This window comes from Zasmidium cellare (genome assembly GCF_010093935.1).
Source record: "Zasmidium cellare ATCC 36951 unplaced genomic scaffold M409scaffold_6, whole genome shotgun sequence".
NCBI classification, from domain to species: domain Eukaryota; kingdom Fungi; phylum Ascomycota; class Dothideomycetes; order Mycosphaerellales; family Mycosphaerellaceae; genus Zasmidium; species Zasmidium cellare.
In genome coordinates this window covers 643,197-667,502 of record NW_022986950.1, presented here as the reverse complement: position 1 = coordinate 667,502, position 24,306 = coordinate 643,197, and the positions used below count along the sequence as shown (strand labels likewise).

The 24,306-nt window shown below is 52.8% G+C and overlaps 9 protein-coding genes across 9 annotated transcripts; 3 read left to right on the top strand and 6 right to left on the bottom strand.

Moving 5' to 3' along the window:
* Positions 1-527: 527 nt before the first annotated feature.
* M409DRAFT_63997 (uncharacterized protein) lies at positions 528-1,556 on the top strand (the record flags this gene model as incomplete). The annotated part of the gene is made up of 1 exon (XM_033815872.1): positions 528-1,556. The coding sequence occupies one exon, from the start codon at positions 528-530 to the stop codon at positions 1,554-1,556; it is 1,029 nt and encodes a 342-aa protein (XP_033671891.1).
* Positions 1,557-2,174: 618 nt separating this feature from the next.
* M409DRAFT_51236 (uncharacterized protein) lies at positions 2,175-2,776 on the bottom strand (the record flags this gene model as incomplete). Its single annotated transcript, XM_033811750.1, has 2 exons — positions 2,175-2,362; positions 2,416-2,776. 2 exons carry the CDS (start codon positions 2,774-2,776, stop codon positions 2,175-2,177), a joined length of 549 nt encoding a protein of 182 aa, XP_033671890.1.
* An 815-nt stretch (positions 2,777-3,591) lies between these two features.
* On the top strand, positions 3,592-4,958 carry M409DRAFT_63996 (uncharacterized protein; the record flags this gene model as incomplete). The annotated part of the gene is made up of 4 exons (XM_033815871.1): positions 3,592-3,930; positions 3,987-4,046; positions 4,168-4,246; positions 4,300-4,958. 4 exons carry the CDS (start codon positions 3,592-3,594, stop codon positions 4,956-4,958), a joined length of 1,137 nt encoding a protein of 378 aa, XP_033671889.1.
* A 54-nt stretch (positions 4,959-5,012) lies between these two features.
* Positions 5,013-6,480, bottom strand: M409DRAFT_18970 (uncharacterized protein; the record flags this gene model as incomplete). Its single annotated transcript, XM_033804722.1, has 2 exons — positions 5,013-6,080; positions 6,142-6,480. 2 exons carry the CDS (start codon positions 6,478-6,480, stop codon positions 5,013-5,015), a joined length of 1,407 nt encoding a protein of 468 aa, XP_033671888.1.
* Positions 6,481-7,747: 1,267 nt separating this feature from the next.
* On the bottom strand, positions 7,748-11,042 carry M409DRAFT_63994 (uncharacterized protein; the record flags this gene model as incomplete). Its single annotated transcript, XM_033815870.1, has 5 exons — positions 7,748-7,784; positions 9,501-9,739; positions 9,792-10,124; positions 10,178-10,899; positions 10,964-11,042. The coding sequence occupies 5 exons, from the start codon at positions 11,040-11,042 to the stop codon at positions 7,748-7,750; spliced, it is 1,410 nt and encodes a 469-aa protein (XP_033671887.1).
* A 1,398-nt stretch (positions 11,043-12,440) lies between these two features.
* Positions 12,441-14,172, top strand: M409DRAFT_63993 (uncharacterized protein; the record flags this gene model as incomplete). The annotated part of the gene is made up of 4 exons (XM_033815869.1): positions 12,441-12,641; positions 12,697-13,277; positions 13,329-13,881; positions 13,933-14,172. The coding sequence occupies 4 exons, from the start codon at positions 12,441-12,443 to the stop codon at positions 14,170-14,172; spliced, it is 1,575 nt and encodes a 524-aa protein (XP_033671886.1).
* A 2,291-nt stretch (positions 14,173-16,463) lies between these two features.
* On the bottom strand, positions 16,464-17,344 carry M409DRAFT_63992 (uncharacterized protein; the record flags this gene model as incomplete). The annotated part of the gene is made up of 3 exons (XM_033815868.1): positions 16,464-16,697; positions 16,762-16,914; positions 17,327-17,344. The coding sequence occupies 3 exons, from the start codon at positions 17,342-17,344 to the stop codon at positions 16,464-16,466; spliced, it is 405 nt and encodes a 134-aa protein (XP_033671885.1).
* A 681-nt stretch (positions 17,345-18,025) lies between these two features.
* M409DRAFT_63991 (uncharacterized protein) lies at positions 18,026-19,224 on the bottom strand (the record flags this gene model as incomplete). The annotated part of the gene is made up of 4 exons (XM_033815867.1): positions 18,026-18,292; positions 18,405-18,480; positions 18,548-18,888; positions 18,973-19,224. 4 exons carry the CDS (start codon positions 19,222-19,224, stop codon positions 18,026-18,028), a joined length of 936 nt encoding a protein of 311 aa, XP_033671884.1.
* Positions 19,225-19,785: 561 nt separating this feature from the next.
* M409DRAFT_51230 (uncharacterized protein) lies at positions 19,786-22,158 on the bottom strand (the record flags this gene model as incomplete). Its single annotated transcript, XM_033811749.1, has 1 exon — positions 19,786-22,158. The coding sequence occupies one exon, from the start codon at positions 22,156-22,158 to the stop codon at positions 19,786-19,788; it is 2,373 nt and encodes a 790-aa protein (XP_033671883.1).
* Positions 22,159-24,306: the final 2,148 nt, after the last annotated feature.

The window sequence follows — 24,306 nt, the reverse complement described above, 5'->3', positions numbered from 1 at the left end:
TCAATGGATTTCACATGTCAGCATTCACAAGTGTTCCTGTCACGATCTATTGCCTATCGAGCCGTTCTCGTCGTTTCGAGCATCAACATGTCCTCAGAAGAATCGCAAATGTTTCCGCGCATGTGAAATGTATATATACAATAAAGCAAGGCACTTATCGCACTCTTGACCATGTTTCTCTGCATATCACTATTTATACCTCTCTCACACTCTGCACTGCTAGCTGACTATACCTATTCACGGACTGATTACATTCACTCACTCATCTTTAATCAAATGGCCAATCAAATGCCATCAAAAGCTCAATCCCCTGACCCGGTTCGGCTTACCACTACCGGCAATTTCAAACCGCACGAGCATCGTCATCTGCATTTATCCGCTGGCTGCTCGAGCTCACTCCTCCTTCGCCGACCCCGTCCATCATTCACTCGCACCTCCAGCGTGTACAGGACCCCGCGTCCTCGGACCTATAAATATGATTCCAGCAGCATGACGAACTCCACGTACAGAAACCACAAGCAGCGACGATGCCTCGCGTCTACCCACCCCTCGAGGGTCGCCAACCCACCGTCGCTCTCTCACCCTCCCTAGTCGAGTCCGTGGCAGGCTTCACCGCAGGAGTCGTCAGCACCCTCGCCGTCCACCCTTTCGACGTCGTCAAAACACGCCTACAAATCGAATCGCAAAGTCGAACGCGACCCGGCGGAACATGGCGCGTCATGCGTCAGATTGCCCACGAAGCCGTTCATGGCATGTCCCCCGAGAAACAGATCCGGGTGCGAGAAGGTATGATGAAGGAGAGCGGGGCGTTGGTGCGGGCGTTTTACCGTGGCTTGATGCCGAACATGATTGGTAATTCGGTGAGTTGGGCGTTGTATTTCATGTGGTACGGGAATATCAAGGACTTGGTGCGGGCAGCGCGAGCGGCGGGCGAGCAAGAGGGAGGGAGAGAAACATTGACGAGCTCGGACTACTTTCTCGCGTCGGGGATCTCGGGAATCTTGACGGCGGTCTTTACGAACCCGATCTGGGTGATCAAGACGAGGATGTTGTCGACGGCCAGAAACGCTCCTGGAGCTTATACGAGCATTGCGCACGGTACAGCCGCGTTATATGAGAGCGAGGGTATCAAGGGGTTCTATCGAGGATTGTTGCCAAGCTTATTTGGTGTCAGCCATGGGGCTATCCAGTTCATGGCTTACGAACAACTGAAGAATCATTGGGCTCTCAGTCGGAAAGGAGGAAGAGAAGGGTTGACGAATTTGGACTATCTCACACTCTCTGCCGTCAGCAAGATGTTCGCTGGAAGCATCACATACCCATACCAAGTCGTGAGGGCGCGACTGCAGACGTACGACGCAAAAGAGCGGTACCGAGGAGCTTGGGATGTCGTCAAGCAAGTCTTCAGGAACGAAGGTTTTGCTGGTTTCTACAAAGGCTTGGGACCGAACATTGTGCGTGTTCTGCCCAGCACATGTGTAACTTTCCTGGTCTACGAAAACATGAAGTTCTATCTGCCGAGGATGTGGCAGGAGGAAGGACCAATTGATGGATGAAGATGACCGAAGAACATACCAATAAACAGAACCTACTATGGACTCAGGCTGCCAACGACTCATGACTGGCCGAATCCGCCTCGAATATCAAGGAGAAGATGCATGTGCCGAACGTTGGCTAAGTTGCTTAACTCTGGAGATACGAATCGACACTGGTCACCAGAAACAGACGTACTATGGAAAATGTTTGAGCGACAGCCTTTGACTGAGTCGCATTTGCCGAAGTCTGCAGAATCGGTAAGCTTACTTGCTCGGACGATTGCGAATATGTCGGTGCCAAGGGATCAACGTTGACAATGGATTGGCGTTCAGGTGGAAATGGAAACCCGCTTTTGCTGAAGTGCTCAGCTGCGGGATAGGAGGCATCATTCATGGCGTTTGCTTTTGCTCTTGCTCATTTCAGTGACCTCCGCATTTTCGCAGTTTCTTGTGGTCCCACTATCAAATAGACATAGACAGCAGACGCTCAAAAGCCCATCAGTTCAGTGTACAAAGCAAATCACCTGTGGATCTGTACCACGAGTCTTCTGGACTGTTCCTTCCCAATACATGCACTTTCAACGCTCCAATCACCCTCCTGGAACACGCACAGCATCCCAAAATTGAACCCACCCTCACTCACAAGGCCATCCGATACTGCACAAACTCCTGCGTCGCCAACTCATCATACAGCTTCCTCGCCGGATTCCCATTCTGCGTCGTCCACTGCATCCGAAAACACCCCTTCTTCTTCGAATCCGCTGCCACAGCCTGAATCAACTTCCTCCCATACCCACCTCCGCGCACAGCGGGGTCGACGAAGAGATCTAGACATACACACATAAGCTTCTGGATAAAGACGGTGAAGGTATAGACATACCATTAAACAACATAATCTTCCCTTCGCCCCAAGGCGTCATGTGCGGGAAGTAGTGCGCTATCCCAAGGAGCTTACTCTCGTTTTCCCGCAGAACTAGTCCGTAGAGTTCGTTCTCCGGGTCTAGCAGCCTGGCGAAGGTTTTGGGGTATTGCTCTGAGGGGATGGAGGTTTTGTAGAATTCGAGGTAGCCTGTGAACAGGCGGGACCATTCGGGGAAGTCGGCGGGTTTGAGGGGGGTTATTGTTGGTTCTTGGGAGTTGGTTGAGGTTATGGTTCTGGTGATGTTGCGTGTGATGGAGGGGATTGGATGGGGTCGGAGGAGAGTCGCGGGTGAGAGGGTTTTGATGGAGAAGGGACGCATGATTTGTATGTGGAAAAGAGTTCGATGGTGTTTTTATGTTATATCAATAGGATGGTTGGTAGATGAATTCGAGAGTGTTAGGCCTCAAGTAGAAGTTCTAAGCGGTATAAAAGGCGTCCAAATCCTTGCTTAAGATGTGATCGATAGGGCGTGAATACCCACTTCAGCTCGTTTTGGAAAGTCACAGAGAACGGAATACTTCATCTGACAGCGTGAATACCACCTCTTCGCAGAATTGGAATGTTAACAGCTGTGACTGGACTTCCTAGTGCCATGCACATTGTTTGAGTAAGCAACTGACCAACACCCTAATCAGGCTCCCGCCCAACAGGTCACTACTAGGCCTTGTGATCGCACCTCACATGCCATGGATTTCACTCCCGATAAAAACATTCTGCCGTCAAGATTCTTCCAACTTACCTCCTACATGCGAGCGGCTTCTGCTTTCTTCCAAGACCGTGTGCGCTTTCTAGCCTTGTAAGACCCGTGGTGAACGGCTGGTAGTGTTCAAAGAGCAGGAGGTCTATAAGTAAAAGCATTTCTGCTCGACGGACTGCTCTTCTCGTCAGCATCATTCGCTATACTTCATCATCAGCTATATATCAGTGAGTGAACAAAGTCAGCGTCACGACAAGCAGGGAAGTAAGACAGGGCGGGAGCATCCGGAGCTAGCACTATAGAGTTTGCGCTAGTGACGCACCGTCTTGCGCCAAACAACTCCAATCTGTCCACCTTCACGCGTCCAGGACGACGTCCAGGACGACATCAAGGATCTTCACAACGTCAAACAGGGATGATTTCCACGAAGGCCGACAATGCTCTCATTCCGCTTCGAGAAACTGAACGCCTTTCAAGGCAAGTCAGCTGCCATCAAGCGACCACGTGAAATCACCGTGTTTAGTTTCGACGACTCGCACAAGCATCACCTCGACGGCCGCAGCCTGCGCTACTACTATCCACCATTTGTGCAGGTCCCATACATCACCGAAAAGAATCGTATCGATCTCTCGCAGGGGTTCGAGACGTTCATCAAGCACGATGATAGCGTGAATCTTCACCTCAACCCGCTGCTCGACACCATCCAGCACTACGAGGAGCAGACGGGGGCCAAGCTGAAGGCAGACATACTGACTTGGCGTGGCATGATGACGAAAGTTAGCATGAGGTTCTGTCCCTAGAGATTGAAAGAGCATAGAAGCTGATCGAATAGATCTTCATCGCCCCTTTCGACATGTTTGGCGAGTTTGAGATGAACGCAACTTGCTACCAGGTATCACTCGCACAGCCTGACATTGTTTGACATCTACTGACAACCGACATAGGGCACCATGCAAGCCACATGACCTCGTACGGCCGAAGCACATCTGACAGTGTACAGATACATCGAAGAGAATCAGCTAGCCAAAGCAGCCGAGTGGAAGAGCAAAACCCAACGAGTTAGTAGCTCGTTGGAGAAAATGCAGTTCTGGGGTGAGTGGTGTAATTTTCGAATTCTGCCTCAGCTTTCTAATTTTCCGATGCAGGCTACAAATTCGAGACGCTCGCCACGCTACCCAAGCAGTGGCAAGACTGCACACGCGGCGAGATCGAGGGCAGAGACACCGAAGTTGTCAACAACAACCCGCAGTACTGTTCAGTCGTCCGCACTGGCATCGGCAATCATACTATCGTAATCGGTGGCGAAGTTGATGCCGTCGAAGGATGCAAGCCAGACGATCCCAACGATTCCATCCCATACATCGAGCTGAAAACGAGCGAGGACTTTCGCGGGGACGACGACTTTGCGGCGAAGAAGTTTGAGAGAAAGATGTGCAGGTTCTGGGCCCAGAGCTTCCTTCTTGGAGTACCAAAGGTAATTATTGGATTTCGTAGTAAAGACGGTCATTTGCAGCGGCTGGAGGAGTGGAAAACTATGGACATCCCAAGTTTCGTCAAGAATCGCGGAATGCGGACTTGGGATGGTAACGTGTGTATTAACTTTGCAGCTGCTTTCCTGGACTTTCTCAAGCAACACATCAACGACGAAGGCACCTGGACGATCGAGCAGAAGAAGGGCGACAAGCAGATTCTACTGTCCAAGATTAGCGACGAGTACAGCCGGGACATTGTTAGTACCAAATTCCGAGAGCACCGGGCGACCTTCCAGTTTAAAGCGACGTGTGAGGCGAAAACACAAGAGTAGGAGAGAATGAGAGAATGAGAGAATGACAGAATGCGACTTGGTATACCCCACAGGTTAGCGTATGAGCTGGATCAAATCCGAGACATTATGACCTTCGATGCCATCGATGACCTGGATTATCGCTCGCGCCTGCTTCTCTCCATACACTGCTCCAGCAAGGCCAAGGAACTTCTCATCGACCTTATCTCTCGTGAAGGGACGCTGCGTTTCACCGAGAGGATACTCCAACTTGTTCTCATCAACCTTGACGCCTGTCCATTTCACGTGCAGCCTTGTGGCAAATCCTTGCAGAGATGAGTCGGCCTCCACCGTCGTTCGACTGCACAGTGCTAGGGTAGCCGGATCGTCCAGTTTTTGATAGGCTTGGATACCAGTCGCTGATCCATGAACAAGGGCGTTCGCAGCCTGAAAGTACGCTGAGAATTGTGCGTCTATGTTGTTCGAAGGACGAAGCTTGTTCTCGGTTCGCTCTCCCACGATGGTGACAGCATGCGGGCTCATTGTGAGAACAATCGCTTCGACGTCTTCTGCTCGGACCGCGCGAGAACTGTGAATGTCGCCGGCCATCTCAATCAATCCATGCGTCCATCTGCAGGCGGGATATGGCTTCAAACTCGAGCTCATCCACACCCATTCACTACCAAGTCCGGACACCATTGCCTCCAGGTCCTTGTTCGGTTTTGAGGAGTAGCCTTTCAGAAAGCCCATCTTGCCCTCGAAAATCTTCGTCGCTCCAATAACACCTGCTTCAGCTAGCTCGACGCAAACGATTGCATCATGAACAGCAAATCCAGGATTCAGGCTCTTGTTCCAGGATCCATTTTCAAGGAACTGCAACGATCCTGCTGCTTTGCTGCCAGCAATACCGAACGCCATCTCAACCACCTCTGCCGACATATTTCTCAAGACTGCAATGGCAGCTACAGCTCCGAAGATGCCTGCAGTCCCAGTGTTGTGGAATCCACGGTCGTACGCATAGGTCCCAATTTCTCGACTGAGCCTACAGGTCACTTCATAGCCCACCGAGATGGCCAGCATAAAGTCGTCGCTGCTGACACCTTCACCGAGAAGCTCTGCTTGTGTCATCGCGGCTGAGATTGCTGTGATGCCAGCGTGGAGGACCTGAGTCACAGGCGGATCGTTAGCGGATACTTCGTCTTCAGTCATCAAGCACAAAGCATACACCCTCGGCATACGTATCGTCAAAGTCCCACGAGTGCCCAAATGCCGAGTTGAGGAGTCCAGCATACTGTGGCAACATATGCGGCTCTCCTTTCCCCAGGACCGTGCTATTGCCTCTGTTTCCCTTGCCCTGGAGTGCGCTGATGGCATTGTAAATGGGCGCTGAAGATTCGGCATATTTCATGCCACCGACTACTACGCCGATGTAGTCGATCAGGACTTCTTTGACCTTCGTTCGAAGCTCGGGCGTCAATTGCTTAGGCGATGCATCTGCTACGAAGGATGCGAAGATCTTGGTGACTGGTACTTCGGCGCTGTGGCCGTTGGTCGTGCCGTTCATCGTCAATGGATACCGGGTCCGGCTGAATGACAGGAGAGAGAGTATCTACGAATTGTTTTACTGAAGTAGCTCGACGATGATGGACTGGACGTTGCGCTGATGGTACATTCTTACTTCACTCTCCGACAACGGTACACACAGCTCTCTGGGCCGCTGATCGACCCCTCACATCCAGGATGAGCTTCTGAAGGAGTGCGACGTCCACAACTTCACTCGCTCGAGTAGCGACGTTCATTGGTAAGACTACAGCGTATGTTTTTGCATGTCAGCGAGGCCGGAAATGAAGCACTCCGGGCATAGCACTTCAGATGGTGTCTTCAGCCGATCGACTTGTCAGCGTGCAGCCAGTGATTCAAGTCAATACGCTGAGCAGAAATGTCATGGAGTGAGGCTCGAGCTGTACGATTGAACAGGACTCGGATCTACAACAAAGCAGCCAGGAAGAAACCGAAGACACGAGTAACTAACCCAAAGGCCCCTCACACCATCCCTCAATCAACCACGCAATCACCCGCCAAGCCCGCCAACATCGCCAACACCGTCAACATCGCCCACCACCAATGCACCACGAACCTGCGCACGCGATTCGCCCTCGTATAGATCTTGATAACGGCCTTGGTCGGGATCCTGCCAGTACTACCGTAGTGGAAGGCCTTACAGGAACGCGAAGAAGCTCTGGAATGTTCGGAACATGAACTACTGGCTCGGCGTGACCTGTGGCCAAGCAATGCCAACTCCGAGCGGACCGGAGGCGTGGCAGGCCGAGGCGAAGGGTATCCCTGGCTATGCTTACTTGTGAGGCTTGATAAGGGCCTCAGCCTCGGTGGCTTGGGACGCGGTGGTGATGCTGGATTTGGGGTCGAGCAGGGGAGGTGGTTGGTCATTTTGAATGAGGAGGTTGCTATTGGAGGAGCGAACGACTCGACATGAGTTCTATCACGACACCTATGAGTGTTGTACCAACTCCATGAACTGCCCGGTGGCGTCCTTGGCCTTAGTCTCGAAAATCTTTATCGTGACCCTGGCGAGACGCTCCGTCTCACTGATATCGAACAACCAGTCATCGCTCTCCATCATCCCAGGCTGGATGATTCCCTCCTTGACAGCATCCGCATCCACCTTAGATCCAAACTCTCAAGCCCCGTCCCACTCGGTCTGTACACCAACACCTACGACAGCGGGCGTCTCATCTGGCACATTTTTGAATGCGACCTCGACATGAACGCCAACGACATCGCCCAGATGCGAGCTAACGGGTGGGTATGGATCAGGCGACTTCGGACTGTTGATGGCTAGTAAAAGAGCTTTATTCGGCGACTACGTCTGTTCCAAGCCGGCTAAGGTCTGAAAGATCATCTCTATCGAAGACGGATCCGACAGGATTTGTGAACCCACCTAGCAAGTTCCAGGGCACTTCGATATCTATCTCTCTAGCGAAGTGCCGTGGTAAACACTTCAAGCTATGTCTAATCTTCGATAGCATGTCCGTGGCTGGGACGTTGATCCCCTGATCAGAGCTTGGGATGCAAGGCTGTGCGTTCTTGGATACACCTTTGCTGGAGATTACCACCAGTGTAATGTCGACGTGCTCAATCGGACTGGCCGGCCGCGCAGACGTTGGAGTAACGACTCGAGGGACGATCAAACACAACTTCGAACCAAATGCCTCGTTACGTCGATGACCAAACGGATTGCTACTCACTCAACTCCTGGTTCGTCAAGATCGCATACGTGGATGCGATCGACGTCGGGCCCAGATCCAGAGCAACCGAAGACGAACTCTCAACCCGGCACAGCATAGCACTCAAAACATCAAAACCTCAGAATCTCTTACCCGCTACCGAAAACAGACCTTTCCCTCTTCTCACCAACACATGAACTCTTCAAAACTTCTCTTTTGAATGAAACGGTTTGCAACTGCATGAGTATGAGGATGCGAAGTAGGTCGTCGCGGCGATCTTGAAGGACTTCTTGTATTTTTTAGTGTAGATTTGGAAGGGCGACGTGTGGCGATACATTATACCGTTCAATGGAGTGCATGAGAATGGGAAGGATATAAGGAAGGTTGGCTGGCTGAGGTTGAAGGTCGGGTTGATGTTGAGAAGAAGGGATGGAATCAACTATCTCGATCATCAGTATTCAGTATTATGCCCTTGTCATTCAATGTATCAAAGCACCAATGGTCGAGGGGTAGTCGTTAGTGTCTCAATACGTACCTGAGCGGAGCTGATATGTCGCAGCTCGAGCAAGTCTACCAAAAGACATCACCACCTCTCCGAACGAGTTCACATGCGGCTGAACACGCAGTACAACGAACAGGTCAATCACCACTAGCCTATCATCCGCAATACGTAAAACTCACTACCCTATCACCATGCCCATCACCACTCCACTCCACTCCCCAAAAAATCCTCGACCAGGAACAACAACGGTCCAACCAAAATGATCCTCCAAACAGAACAGTCCAGACCACCACCAACAAACCACCCACGACTCCAGCGATGTAATCAACAACAAATCTCGTATCCTATGTGTCGAGCAATTGAACGACCCTAACCGCACGAAACCGCATCGAGCAGGTGATAAGAAAGCTCGCTCGCCAAGGGTGCCCAGGAGTAGCGGTCGATCTTGGCGAAAGCGCGTGGCATTTTCGCGCGTGGCGGGGAGGGATTCTCGTGGTGCATGCATGAATGCATGCAGGTTGCTGTTGTGGAAGGGAGGGATCTTTTTGGGCGGTATGCGATGGTGTGTGGTGGTGGGGAGATTCCGCCTTATGGAATTGGGGGATGGGTGGTTGGATGGGGGTAGTTGATCTGTGTTATGTGGTTCTGGTTGTTTGGGGTCTTGGCGAAGATGGCGAGTTCGCTTCAAGCGAGATTGATGACTTTCACTTCTCGTGCGAGATGGTAGTTTGTGCATGGGAGGAGGGTAATTCCACAGGCTGACTTGCTTCCTGGGCTGCCACTGCTCGCTCAGGAGATCTCCAGGTCAGGCGTCTCCAGAGCGATTTCTCTTCGAACTCGCTCTCGATCGTTTCAAGACTTCGGCCGTTGGTCTCAGGTATACGGATACAGACTAGAGCTGCGAACAGCGTTGTCCCGCCAAACAAGAAGTAGGGTCCGCTGGGTGAGGCACGTAAAAACAGAGGAGCCACGAGAGTGATGGCGAAGTTAACCATCCAGTTCGCGAGCAGTTCGACAGCAGAGACCTTCGCTCGGAGTCGTGTGGGGATGATTTCAACTGAGTAGATCTTGCCGACCTGGAGATCATCATCAGCACAGTGGCAAGATGTCACGATGAAGATAACTTACCACCGCCCAAGACCAAGAAAAGTTAGCCACAAAGGCATAGATCATGACGACCACGACCCATTGGCCTGCCTTTGACTCCATCTGCACACCTCCCTCGACTTTCTTGCCAAAGCTGGCATATATAGCACCGTTGATGATGAAACAGACTGACATGAGAACGCCACCAATTATGAGTGGCATGCGACGGCCCCAGCGATCGATCCAGATCTGTGCGGGGATGGTGGCTGCCAGCATGATAATGCCACTGACGCCTGATGCTAGGAAGCCTGATTTCGAGGAGCTGAAGCCGGCTTGGGCAAAGACAATCGGAGCATAGTATAGCACGACGTCCATCTGTCGAATGTGTTAGTCAAGGTGTACCTAACATCAAGAATGTTATCACCCACCCCGGTAAGTTGCTGAAAGGACATGATGAAGATGCCTAACAGCGTCCGCCCGATATACCGGCGATGAAACATCTCGACCCATTTCGTTGCTTCGCCGTCTCCGTGTGTGGTGACCCCAGCCTGCATCTCCTCCATTTCACTTTCAACAGCCGTCCAACGGCGCATCTTCAAGAGCACCTGTCTGGCTTTTTCAAAGCGTCCTTTCTGACACAGCCATCGTGGTGAAAAGGGTAATAACACCATTCCAGCGGCCAGAATCACCGCGAAGCAGGCCTGAAGTATGAATGGAGTCCTCCATGCCATGGATCCTTCCAGGTTCCGGGATCCGAAACATACGAAGTAGCCGACTGTGACCCCGATCACCACATACGTCTGCAACATACATGTTGTGACGCCGCGGATATTCTTGGGTGCGATTTCGACCAGGTAGACCGTGGTAACCGCAATTGCCTGCCCTAATCCAAAGCCTGTGATCAGGCGACCCACAATCAGTGCAGCGAAGTTAGGAGCGCTCGCCGAGATAGCTGTACCGACGAGGCTGAGGATGGCACTGGTCAAGATGCCATATTTACGTGAAATAGCATCCGCTACGTGGCCGCTGAGTAGAGATGAGAGTGAAGACGCCAGAAGAATGCAAGCCACGTAGATACCCTGCTGGTTCGAAGACAGGTGTGCGATTGAGTCTCGGAACTGCTGCATTTCGGTGATAGGGCCAATGGAACCTGATCAAATACTCAGTATCTCTCCAACCCATCGCCCAGCGATATGCCGATGGTGTGACTATACCAATATCCAAGCCATAGAGAAACCCAGCCAGCGAGACATGGGCGCCAATCGCCAGCGCTCGAAGTTCGATGAGTTCCATATTCTGCTATTGTTAGTCTTACTGCCCAGGAAGTGTCAGAATTGTCTTTATGTGGCGTGAAGTTGGAAAGTATGGATGAGATTCTGGTGAGGAGATTAGGATTCGTGAGGTGGAGCTCGCAACATCAGCGTCACAATAATGCTGAATGTAACATCGATGTTGCAGCGCACGTTGCCCATGCTCAGTCTGGTAAGATATACGCTCGGAAGCCATCATCATCGGCAGTATTGTTCGATAGAAAGTGGGCAGAAGAATAGCCACAGATTTTCGCGTTCATGGACTATTAGTGAGTTTGGGCGCCTTGCAGGCCTCAATGCCGGATTCTAGCACCTGAACATATCGATGAGACTGCCATGCTGCAATATAGAGAGAGGTAGGTTGATGAAGACCTTGTTGATGTAGAGAAAGAGGATAGAAGGAGTTGAAGGTGTCGAATGTTGTTGACACCGCTCAGACCAGCTCGGTTGGGCAGCCAATCACTCACCATTCACACACCTCGACGTCTTGCCTACAAGTCCCTCTGTACGGCGCATGTTCCTCTGACAAACTGCATTCGCACCCCGCATTTCGATGCGGAGACAGAGTTTTGCGGAGAGGCTCTGTGGCTCGTCTATTTTAGCTCTTGCCATGTGACATATTACCTAACGGTTAGTCGTAGCCTCGATCCTTGGCCTGGAGTGCGGTATTCTAGAAGACGGATGGCTGAAGGGGGTCAGACCACGCACGTCTTCCCTCCTGCTCTTTCCAGCCTAATGGAACCGCATAGCAGCGGGCGAGGAGACTCTGCGAAATGATGCGGCAATACCAAGCCCGAGCTGAGAGGCGCATCGCATCTGCGAATTCTGCTCGCGTGGACGAAGGTCTTTGACGGCTCGCGCCAACAAAGGATCGCGGCGTCACTACCCATCGAGGACGGCAGGGCCGCAAAGAGATAAGAGCTGATAAGTGCCTTGCCGTCCAGATTGGCTCCCTGCCCGCCTGGGGTCCTGGTGGTGGGCGCGTGGCAAAGCCCGCCAAGGCTCCGCCAAGGGCTCCCGGGTACTTGGCCGAAGGGGAGGGACAATGAATGCACATGCACTAGCGCGGCGGGCCTGTCGCGAGTACGGCCTGTCCGCTGGCGTTCGGTGGTGGTGAATATAAGTAGTCGCTGGAATGCGCGCGTGAAAGAAGCAGCCGCGCTCGAGCTCCATTGTTGTCGTCTGGGCCTTTTCTCCATTCCGACGCCCCCCTCCTCTCTTGACCCTCGACATCCCTTCCGTCACCACCATGGCCGACATCGACTACGAGAAGGCCGCCGAACCCAAGGCCGCCACGGCCACCACCGCGCACTCTCGCGGCAGCGACGATGCAGATGTCATCGATGGCATGTACAGCGAGCGACCCAGTCTGGCCACCCGCATGGGCATCACCCCCGAGTCCTTCAAGAGGCGCACCCTGGCCGACAAGCACAACCAGCTGAACAAGACCCTCAAGTCCCGCCATCTTCACATGATCGCCATTGGCGGTTCGATCGGCGCTGGCCTGTTTGTCGGATCCGGTAGTGCTCTGTCGACCGGTGGTCCGGCTTCTTTGTTGATCTGCTTCATGATCATCGGTGTTGTAAGTTTGCGCTGGATGGCTCGTTGAGGAGAGGGGCGACTGACTTCATTGTTAGATGATGTTCAACGTTGTATATGCTCTCGGTGAACTCGCCCTGCTCTATCCCATCTCCGGAGGCTTCTACACCTACTCGACCCGCTTCATCGATCCCTCATGGGGGTTCGCCATGGGCTGGAATTACGTCTTTCAATGGGCCGTCGTCTTACCCCTGGAACTGGTCGTAGCCGCTCTGACCATCAACTACTGGGGCGCCAACATCAACGAAGCCGTCTTCATATCGGTGTTCCTGATCATCATCATCATTATCAACATCTTCGGTGTCCTGGGATACGCTGAAGAGGAGTTCTGGGTCGCTTTGCTGAAGCTTTCCACGATCGTGGTATTCCTTTTCATGGGTCTGATCTTCGTATGTGGAGGCGGCCCAAGTTCCGGACAATACGGTGAATACTGGGGTGCTCGGTTGTGGTACGATCCAGGAGCTTTCGCCAACGGCTTCTACGGCTTCTGCGGTGTCTTCGTCACGGCTGCCTTCTCCTTCTCCGGCACGGAATTGGTCGGTCTGGCGGCTGCGGAGACTGAGAACCCTCAGAAGTCTCTTCCTGGTGCAATCAAGCAGGTCTTCTGGCGTATCACTCTGTAAGTCGTCCTTCACATGCAATCTGGTCACACTCAGCTAACAAACGCCAGCTTCTACATCCTGGGCCTTTTCTTCGTCGGTCTCCTCATCCCACACACTGACGAGCGTCTTCTCGGTTCCGGCCTCATCGACGTTTCGGCTTCACCGTTCGTCATTGTCGCCGTGAATGCGGGCATCCCGGCGTTCGGCGACTTCGTCAACGTCGTCATCCTTCTCGCTGTCGTCAGCATTGGCTTGTCCGGTGTCTACGGTGGATCCCGAACACTGACTGCTCTGGCTGAGCAAGGCTACGCTCCTTCCATCTTCAGCTACGTCGACCGCGCCGGCCGTCCCCTCTTCTCCACCATCGCCATCATCGCATTCGGCCCGATCGCCTACGTCCAGCTCGCAAGCAGTGGTGCCGAGGTCTTCGCCTGGTTGCAGGCGCTCTCCGGTCTCGCGGCGCTCTTCACCTGGGGCAGCATCTGCGTGGCACACATCCGATTCCGTGCCGCCTGGAAGTACAACGGCCGCAGCACCGACGAGATCCCATTCAAGGCCATCTTCGGCGTCACCGGTTCCTGGATCGGAGTCATCCTGGTCGTTATTGTGCTCGCAGCTCAGGTCAGTCCCGAATACCTTCTTGGAATTGAATATCTGCTAACATCCCACCAGTTCTACACGGCAGTCAAGCCCCTCTCCGCCGTGGCCTTCTTCAAGTCCTATCTCGCCATCTTCGTCGTCATCCTCTTCTACCTCGTCGGCTACATCTGGAAGCGCGAGAAGTGGGTCAAGATCTCGGACATCGACATCGACTCGGGCCGCCGTGAGATCGACTACGAGGCCTTCGAGAAGGAGAAGGCGAGGAAAGCCGCATGGCCGAAGTGGCGTAGAGTGCTGGATCATTTCTTCTGATCGTTGTCGTTCGTGCAGAGTGGGAGTGTGTCCTTGAGGTTCGAAGAAGGCTTGTCTTCTGGTCGAGTTTGCTCGTCTCTCTAAGACATGAAGAATTCAAAAAGACACATGTTGTTGATATTAAGTTTCTGTGCGTCTCGCATCATTTTCCTTCTCGCGTTTCTGGGGCGCGCTCGCACTTTAATGGTCTTTTGGGCGTGAATGACATGTCACACGCCCTACGTGCCGCCAAGGAACAAAGACAGTGGCGATGCATGGCTCAGCACTCGGTAGAATTTTGCCTGCCTGCTGATGCGGCGGCTAAACAGTGGTAAGTTTTACGTTGAAGTGTGATGCCCAATCCTGGATTTCTCGTCCTGCTTCCTTCCATCACCTCTGTCGCTCCCGTCTTCGCTTCCTCCCTAGCGGCGATGCACCTCCGGAAATTTGCCGTATTGTTCTTCATCTCTTCCTCGACGCTCTGCAACACCTCCCTGGTCTCCCATACGCTCGGTTTGTGAGACGCAAGATGGACACGTTAGGGAGCCTGGATATTTTCTCTCGACGAAGTATCGGTACCCATCATCGGTTGAAGAAGCGAGGTACAGGAGGATATACTTCTGTGAATCACTTCTTCTAAGCCTCTGGCCTACAGTTTTCGATCATTTGAGAGAATTGCGTGGCATGGTGCCTCGGGAATGGGGAGAACAACAACCTTGAAGTAATTGGCTCTGTTTTGGGGGTTGAGCACATCGGGCTGGGAGTAGCAACGATTACGATTTGGACTTTGGCTAACGCTATTACAGTCTCGCCGGATAAGTCTGCGTTCTTGGCATTCCTTTACAACCACCCCTTGTATTCAACTCTTCATATCTTCTGAAGTACTTGTCTGATTAACAAGCTGATCGATTTATATGAAAGCTGAGACTCTCAGCTCTCTTGTAATATATATAGGAAGTTCAGTACTTTGTTTGCCAGCCTCCAGTAGCGATGACTGCTTGTATCCTTCTTGGCATTGACCTTAACACATTCACAACGATATTACGACGAATTGCCCTCCATGCCTCTAGCAGTACTTGCTGTAGAATCTCTAGTTGACGGTCTTTCTTATGCTCGTTGTCCAGATCCGGCCGGAGCTCGTAGACCTTCTGCTTTAGATGAAACCATATATGCTCAATTAGATTCAGATCCGGACTGTAGGCAGGCTTAGGCACGAATATCCCCCAGTGTTGATGCTACTGCCTCGTATGATTGGCATTGTGGATAGGTTCGTCATCTTGCTGGAAGGTCTGACCATCGTAATAAGGCAGTAGTCCTTCTTCGAGTGTCTGGGTGTAAGAATAGGCTGTATAGCTATTCCTTCGAGCACTCTCGTCCCTCTCCATTATTATGAGCTCAGACTCTTCTACTGACTCTCCGATCATAGCCCTGATCATAAAAGAGGCTTGCTTGCCCTTCGGATAACTCTCAATTCGACTGGCAGTCCACTTCTCTAACGGATATCCGAATGCCTACTGCCTCTGCTTGCCGGCTCCTTTCTCAACTAAACACTCGTTAGAGAAGAGCCAAGTTGTCCAGTCAGTCTGTTGATGTTAACGTGCCCAACGCAGTCTGGCTCTTGCGTGTTCCGGTGTAAGGTGTGGACGCTTCTTACAGCGCCAATAGACCAGTCCAAAGTCATATAATATCGTCCGAAGCGTGTCACTACTATAGTTAGTACCTGTCTCGTCTCTTATCTTCTGATATGTCCATTTTGGGTTAGATCGTGCTATACGAAGTACTCTGCGAGCCGTCTGTGGTGTGTACGTCTTCGGCCGGCCGGATCTTGTCTTATTTTGTACGGTGTTGCGTTGTGAGGTGCGTTGAATGGTGGTGTTAACAGTCGACTTTAGGAGATTCTCAGCTGTCGCAATTTCAGGCCCGGATTGCCCTGCAAGCGCACGCCCATATATCCTGCTTTTATCCTCATTTGAAAGCTCGTGTTTCGGCCAACGATTTGAATCAATTTCTGCGAGTAGGCGACGTAGTGGCATCGCGCAAGAGGTTGTCAAAGTTGAGGTGTTGAAGCGCGTCCCAAGACGCGCGCGTGCACGGACGTAGACTTAAGCCCTAGTACTGTATATGTGCTGATTTGATACAAGCCTTACGAGGCTTGCTTGTAGGCCCTAAATCTACCTCAGCCTGAATGAATTGTTCTTCTCTCATCCATCTCACATCCCCATAGGGCTATAACGATACTTCCAGCGCCCTCTCATCCCAGACACACTAACGCATAGCCACTCGTCTCAACACCACATTCCCCTCAACCCCCATCAATCAAGTTCTCCAGCAGCACCCATCACCCTCAGCCTCTCAATTGACGACAGCACTCCAATCCTCGCATCCTCCACATGCTTCTTCAACAACTGCACATACTCCTCACTCCCCTCCCTAACATCCGGATACCTCCACTCGAACGTATACGTCATCCAAAAGTCGTTCTCTCCATTAGGTCCATCAGAGATGGTATTGGTGAAGACCGCACCGTTCGGCTGCCAGAAATCGACCTGCGCAGTTCACCTGTTAGCCACGCACCTCTCCCATAACCCACACAGAAAGAAAACGACGTACCCTAACCGGCCAATAACTCCTAAAAAATTCCCTCACCTTCAGTCCCCCCTTGAAATGCGCCACTCGTACCACCTCGTCCACGCCGTTGTCCTCCAGCACCTCTGTGGCTTCGATAGCGACTGGCACGAATTCCTGCGCGTTGCGGATTTTGCGCTGCAGGCCTCGCCAGATTTGGGACCGGGTGAGGAGGGGGGATGATCCGGTGGGGTTGATGGGAGAGGTTTAGGCGCAGTTGATTGTGACCATTTTTGGGGGATGAGGGCGGTGGGGTTTCTCTGGGGGTTTGGGAGGATGGGACGTTTGTTCTCGATAAGTAGAATTTTGGCTCGTTCGTTATATAGATAGGTGCAAATCCCAGCGGAGCGAGGCTGACAGCCTGGCCAGATTTCACCTTCCTAAAGCAGCTTGCTTCATGGTGACATAAGATTTGTAGTTTAGTGGACTGCGGTAGCTCACCCCATTGGTAGATTAAACCTGGGAATGAAGCTTGAGGGTTTGATGTAACTGCTTGCAGTAGTTGTCACTAAGGATCCCCATGCGAGGTTCTTCTGGCGGTGCTTCGTACCGGGATTGGAGAGTGCATGGACTGGTACTGGGGGTAAGGCGGGGTTCTTCAAGGCTGCAGTAAAATCCTTTCGACGATCTTCACTTTAAAGATCGACGACGAAATCTCCTTTGTGCGTGCTGACCGTACCATGACTAACGATGCTGTCAGCGGGCCAGGCCTGCTCGATCTTGTCAAGTTGATGGAAGAGGTTGGGATGATCGACTCTGTTGATGAGACGTTCGTCGAGTTGAGGCTTTGCTGTGTACGTTCAACGGACGCACTTGAACAACCATCGTTAGGGGCCTGCTTCGAAGCTGGGATGACGAGTTCACCCATTAGTTGGAGTTCGCCATAGCAATAGAACGGAGTTCTGGCGCGCTGTCGAGCGAGAGGGCAGGAGTGTAGGCGGGAGCTGATGGTTGGATGTTGTTGGGTGCTGTTTAGTTGGTGGTCATGTCGAATGTGTTGTAAGGTGATGACCATGTACATCGATAATAGATGTTCACAAGTAGGAGGCGTAACTTCCTTTCCCCATCGCTTGTCTGCAGCAATTGTAGCAGGCAAAGCACAACATCGTCTCATTGACTGTCTCCCTTCAGCATCAGACGACACAGCAACCATATATCCTTGACTCGCCGGAGCAAAACCACAGATGAAGTCCCCAGACAAACACCCATTCCCAACAACACCCCCATCCCAAACCCCCCGCCCCTACCCTTACAACCCCTCCTCCAACAACGGATGCCCCTTCCACCCCATCGCCCCAACATACATCTTACAACTCTCCAGCAACCTTCCCTTGACCCCTCCCGTGCCTCTCGCTTGCTCGTTAGGCCGCGTCCGCACATCTTGGCCGGCGAAGGCGCCGTAGCAGGCGTGGAAGGTGAGGGGTTTGACTTGTCGCCAGATGGAGAGGATGGCGTCCGGGTGGAGGGGGATGCGGTTGGGGATGGAGTAGAAGAAGGTGAAGCTGATTACGCCGGGCTAGGAGAGAGGCGGAGGTGTTAGTAAATGGTAGCCGTCACTCGTGTCGATGGGACATTGTCCACGACCACCCGCACGCCTCACAAGACTGTTCAGACTCGACCCAACTCACCTTCCCAGGTACCGGATTCGTCGCACTCGGACTCGTAAAGATCGTATCCGCAATAAACAACTTCTCATCCCAATGCCTAAATCACTCCACACGTCAGCACAACACTCTCCATCCCCATCCCCACTCCCAAACCCAAAACTCACAACAACAAACTCCCATCAAAATGCCCCCCAGCCAACAAGACCGTCACCCCCTCCAAAACACCCTCATCATACTTCTTCGTGATAAACCTCACCTCCGCCCCAGGACTTCCAACCCTCTCCAGCCAGATTTGATCAGGCTCCCCGACGTACACGGGACACTGGAATGTCCGCGACCACTCGGACCACGTGGTGTAGTAATGCGGATGGGATATCACGATGGCGTGCAAGCCGCCGAGCGAATGGATTTTGGCGACCGTCTCCTCGTCCAGCAGCGCGATGAGGTCCCAGAGGATATTGCCGTGGGGCGTTTGGAGGAGGATGGCGCGTTGGCCGATGGCGAACTATATCACACAATACCGTTAGCATTAATCCCAGAAATCCACAACTCCATCCGCAGTAGGAAAAGATAAAGCAGACGAACATACCTTCGGCTCGGTCCTCACGAACCAAATCCTCTCATCCTCCTCATCCTGCTCCCAGACGTTTTTATACCCTTTCTCTTTCAATTCGCCCAGAGTTGTGAAGACTTGTCCCGTGGCGGGGACGTATTGACGGGGATCGTCGCAGATTTTGCATGAGGTTTTATTGGAGGAGGAGGTGACGGGGTACTGGGTTCCGCATTCGTTGCAGAGGAGGAGGTCGTCGGAGGTGTTGAGCTTAGGTTGAGGGGAGGACATTGTGGCGTGGAAGGAGATGAGATGGGAGATTGGGTGTTGTGCAGAGCTTGACGATGTGGTCATCGAAGGAAGCTCGGCGCCCTTCTTATTATCTCAGAAACATACATTGTTCAGCATCAGAGCGGAATGACTACCGTCGAGAGGTTGATGAACTCATCTGTATCATGTCATTCGAACTCTATAGCTGGCTCTGTAAGGTACCTGTTACTCCTTCGGGAGCTGTCTTCAGCTAGGCCGCCTTGGGAACGTGTTTGCGAGACCCTCTCCATTCGTAGGATTGCTTCCACGTGATCGAGCTCGGCCTAAAGTTGATGGTGCTGCTATTTGCTGTCACGGTATTTGATCAAGACTTGCGCAGCGCATGGAGGCAGACCCGTCTCAGCCGCTTTTCGATCTTCTCGCCTGTAGATGCCGATTTTGCTGGTTGCAGATCCGCCGCTGGGAGGCGAGTGGCGTGGTGCCAACTTGTCGTTTGAGAAGGCTGGAATTTTCGTATTTCCTTCCAAGGGTATCGTCATCAATCATCTTCCTCTCATCATAAGGACATAGCTCTCGCCCCTCCTACTTCCCTTGCGCTTCCTGCCACGCCTCATGCAGCTTCTTCTGTCGCTCCCAGTCTTTTCGCAGCTTCTTCGACTTCGACTTGGCAACCTCTTTACCTTCTGCATCTTTGGTCGGTAGTCCCTCCGCATCCCATTCGGTGTACTCGCTGGTTCGGAACATATCCAGATGAGACTGCTTCCCCTTTTCCAGTCGTTCTCTGTCGGCAGCTTCTTTGTCTGCCTTGGCCTTCTCCTTGGCGGCCGCTTTTGATGCTGCCGCTGCTTCACGATCTTTTCTCTCTTGCTGCAAAGACACAGAAAGTGGCCTCACAAGGGCATGTCGTCCTTCTCGATCTTCGAGGTAGATTCCCAGGTCCCAGAGCACGCTGTCTCGCAGATGATCGCAAGCCGCGAGGTATTCTTGCGGTGTTGCGTTCTTCTGGTGAAGCTCCACTACCTTCCTCTGGAAGTCTGCGTTCGCCCTAGCGTATGGTTGCGAGTCATCGTACATGGTGTCCTTCTCGTCCAAGCGGCCTAGTGACTGCAAGTCGACCCCTCCCTTCTTGGTCTGCTCACGGATCTTGTCTCGGAGCGATGATAGGGGATAGACGAATGGCTTTGCCTTCTCAGGAATGTCAACGCCAGACCAGCCCATCTGACCTTGTCTGTATTCGCCATCCAACCCAAACATTACCACAACCTCGGTGATCCATTTGCCAATTGCTACGGAGGTGGCGTCTGGAACGCTGGCTGTCGAGTTGTATGCGGTTATCAAGTCTGACAAGATACGCATCGCCGTGGGGGTGTCAAAAGAATCTAGAAGTGCTTCGTCGAGCTTTTGCTTGGAAGACTCAAGGAGTGCATCAAGCTCATGGGTATGAGCGGTGGTGCCATTGCTGAGTCCCTCAGTCAGGCCACTGGATGGATGCAATTGAATGTCGCGCACTTTCAGGAAGAAGTTGTCGACTCTTTCTTCCCAGGCAACACTGGCTTTCCGTAGGTCTGGAGTGATTTCAAGCCCATCCCTCCAAGCTCCGAGGAGAAAGATGACGCGAAGAGATCTTGGAGTGAAGTCGCCCTTGCTGAGTGCCTCTTTGATTGTGGTGAAGTTCTTCAAGCTTTTGCTCATCTTGCTGCCGGATATGCTCAAGTGACCCATGTGCAGAAAGTAGTTGACCCATTGCTCACTCTCCTTGCCCGACTTGGCCCAGTAGGCTTCAGACTGAGCAAGCTCGTTGTCGTGATGCGGGAATGCGAGATCGATGCCTCCAGAGTGGATGTCAATCTGCTTTCCAAGAACATCTGATGCCATTGCACTGCACTCGATATGCCACCCGGGTCTGCCCTCGCCCCACGGCGACTCCCAGCTAGGCTCGCCTGCTTTCGATGCCTTCCAAAGCGCAAAGTCTGCGCCCGATTTCTTGAAGCCTGTCTTCTTTGCAGACAACGACCCTTCGCCATCAGCTTGTAGTTCCTTGTCGTTTCGGTTCCATGGCTCCAGTCTGGCATAAACACCTCCAGTCTCTTCCCAGGCAGACGTATCGTAGTAGACGGAGCCCTCGTTCTCGTATGCGAACCCGTGGTCCTGTATTTGCCTGACGAATTTGACAATCTGTGGTCCGTACTCGGTGACACGGGTCAATTTGTCTGGGTCGAGGACGTTCAATGCGTGCATGTCGTCAAAAAAGCGACCTTCATATTTCTTCGTGAGCTGTGTGAAGATGTCATGGTCTTTGCCCTGCACTGTGGACGATCGTAGAGAGTCGATGTATGGTCCAAGAACATTGGCGGCCTTGGTCTTGAAGTCTTCGAAGGATGTATCCGACTGTAATGCCTCTGCAGCTGATGATGCTTCGTTCAGGTACATCTTGACCTTCGCCTCCTTGTCGCCGGGTGGTGTGCCATCATTTGCCAAGCTCTTGCCCTCTAACACATGACCATACTGCTTCTTTGATTCCTCCTTGTATGACTCAGGCTTTGTGTCACCAAGCAAGGGGAGATTCTTCGCCAAGTATGCTCGATATGCCTCCAGTGCAGTCCTCTTGAGCTCATCGTTTACGGACTTGTGTTCGGAGAGGAACTGATTCAGGAGGTATTGCTTTCTCGCAGCCAAGATGATCTTGTCGTCGACGTCCGTAATGTTCATGACGAAGGTGACATCAAACTTGAAGTAATCCTGCATGATCCGTCGTATGATATCTTGCGAGACGTAATTCCTCGCGTGTCCCAAATGCGAATCATCGTATACTGTGGGCCCGCAAGCATACCAGCTCACCTTCTTGCCTTCTCGAGGCACAAAGGGAGTCTTGTTTCGAGTTAGAGAGTTGTAGATGGAGAGTTTTGGAAGGCCGGTCTGGGAGGACGTCGGGGCGCGCCATTCAGGCTGCGCCATGGTTGCGAGGCTGCGAAGGAGTGATGGTGAAGTCAAGGAGCGGCGGAAGAGAAGCGAAAAGTGCATTGAAGGGGGAAACAAGAAGGTGGAATTCGAGATCTGAATAGCTGGCAATGCGGGGCGTGAGTCAGCCAAACATGGACAGGGATCAGCCAGCCTAAATCAATCTAAATCAATTCAGGGTACGGTCCGCAGAGCCTCATGATGGTGGCGCTTGCTATTTTCACGGCGGTCCATCAAGTCTCGCCACTTCACCTTCAACTTGAACAGAGGCCGTAGCAGTAGCATTGTCGCATTTGAACTCACATGCCAGAGCTATCCGTGATTCACGCCCAACGGAAAGCCGTGTCGCCATTGACAGTTCTCAGCCATGCATCAGTGAAGACCGACAGCTCATGTCAACCGTACGTTACGCCCTCCATGCCATGTGCTCGAACGAGGTATTATTGAATATTTGACTCCAATCATTGTTCGACTGGCGAGGTGCCTGACGTCGCCTGCCGCAAGTGCCGAAAGCAGACTAGCTGCCGTAGCGGGGTCCATCGAACGACGACAACCACATGCATTCGTTCTTTGAACTTGACGTTGAACATGACAACGACGCCCTCTTCTGATCTCGCAAACGGTGAAGATCCAATCGGCCGTTCATTGAGCCGCAGTTCGGCGACAGGAACAAAGACACTGCCCCAGCGAGTCGGCAAGCCAAACGTGCTTGCCAGTTGCGGGCATCGAACAAAGCATTGTCAAAAGGTAATCCTCACCCACCAAGTTGGAGACTTTTTGGACACCCTTTCCTTTCCAATGCACTGCGCCGGCCTGTCTGTCACCTCGTATTACTTACCTTCAATCGCGTGCACCTCACGCTCAATGCACCATGGAGATCTTACCTCTTGTCGAAGCATTCGTTCCGCTACAGCCTCTGGCGGCGCCATCCAATGGCGCGCTCACACATACTGATGCAGCAGGTTCGCAGGACCCGACCGCGGCAGCAAAGAGCACTAGCAGAGCAGAGCAGCGAGAGCGCATCACAGAAGCAGAGCCGGAGCCGCGATCACTTGAGGCGCAGCGTCCTTCGACACCCGTTACGAACGCTCCCGAAACGACCGTCCACGCGAGATCAGAGCCACCTCAGAAGGTCGCGGATAGCTCGGATCCAGTATCCCAGGTGAAGCCCCTCGAAGACACTCCGCTGCGAGATGTTGTAGACTCTGAGAGACCAACCAGTTCCCCAACAGAGCCAACGCAACCAGGCGACACTGCAATCGCAGCGCAAGAACCGAAGCCCAACGAAGGCGAGCTAATCGAAAAGCCTCAACACAAGGAGGTTGCAGCATCTGAGTCGGAGACCGATCCTTTCCACGAGCCTGAGGTCCTTTCTGGCGCAGTACAGGAGGAGACATCTGCAGAAAGCCGCGATTCACCGCATCTTCCACACGAAGGCAGCTGTACAACCGCGCATGATCGCATAGAAGACCTGCCAGAACCCGCGCATCCCACAGAAGCGGTAGACACTCCTGCGGCAACTGACAGCAGCCGTACACCTGTTCACACACCCAGCGAGCCACGTGCGGATGATCAAAGTCTCGGCGCGCCAATGCCAGGAGGGAACCCACGAAGCCTGAACGTAACTCTCAAGTATAGATCTGAATTGGCGCAGCCAGCAGAAACCGCCGGCGCATCGCCTGAATCTTCATCATCGACTCTCGATATGGCAGTGACCCGCCAGTCAGGAGCGCAAACGGCGGCCGCACAGCCGGAGGTCGCAATGCCGAATCAAGCTCCCGCATCGCAGCCTCAAACCAACCTCAGCAGTGAGAGCTTTGCACCAGGACTGTATGCCAGGGAGCGCAACACCAGAAGAGCTGCGACAAAGGCATTTCGAGAGCCCCCCACACCAAAGAAAGCACAAGCGCCAGTCCTAAGTGAAGAGCTGGCGGTGAAGCTCGTGCTGTCCCCGCAACCCCAGCCAGAGGCAAGACCGGCAAAGCGCAAGGCACCCGAACCAAAGACAGTCGTTGTGCAGAAGAAGCGCAAGGGCAATGACGACTCGTTGAAGGCCCGCCGCTCCACTCAAGAAGAACCCCTTTCAACAGACCGATTGTTATCCCTCGCGAGTTCGCAGGCAGACGCAGGGGAGCAGCGGCCTTT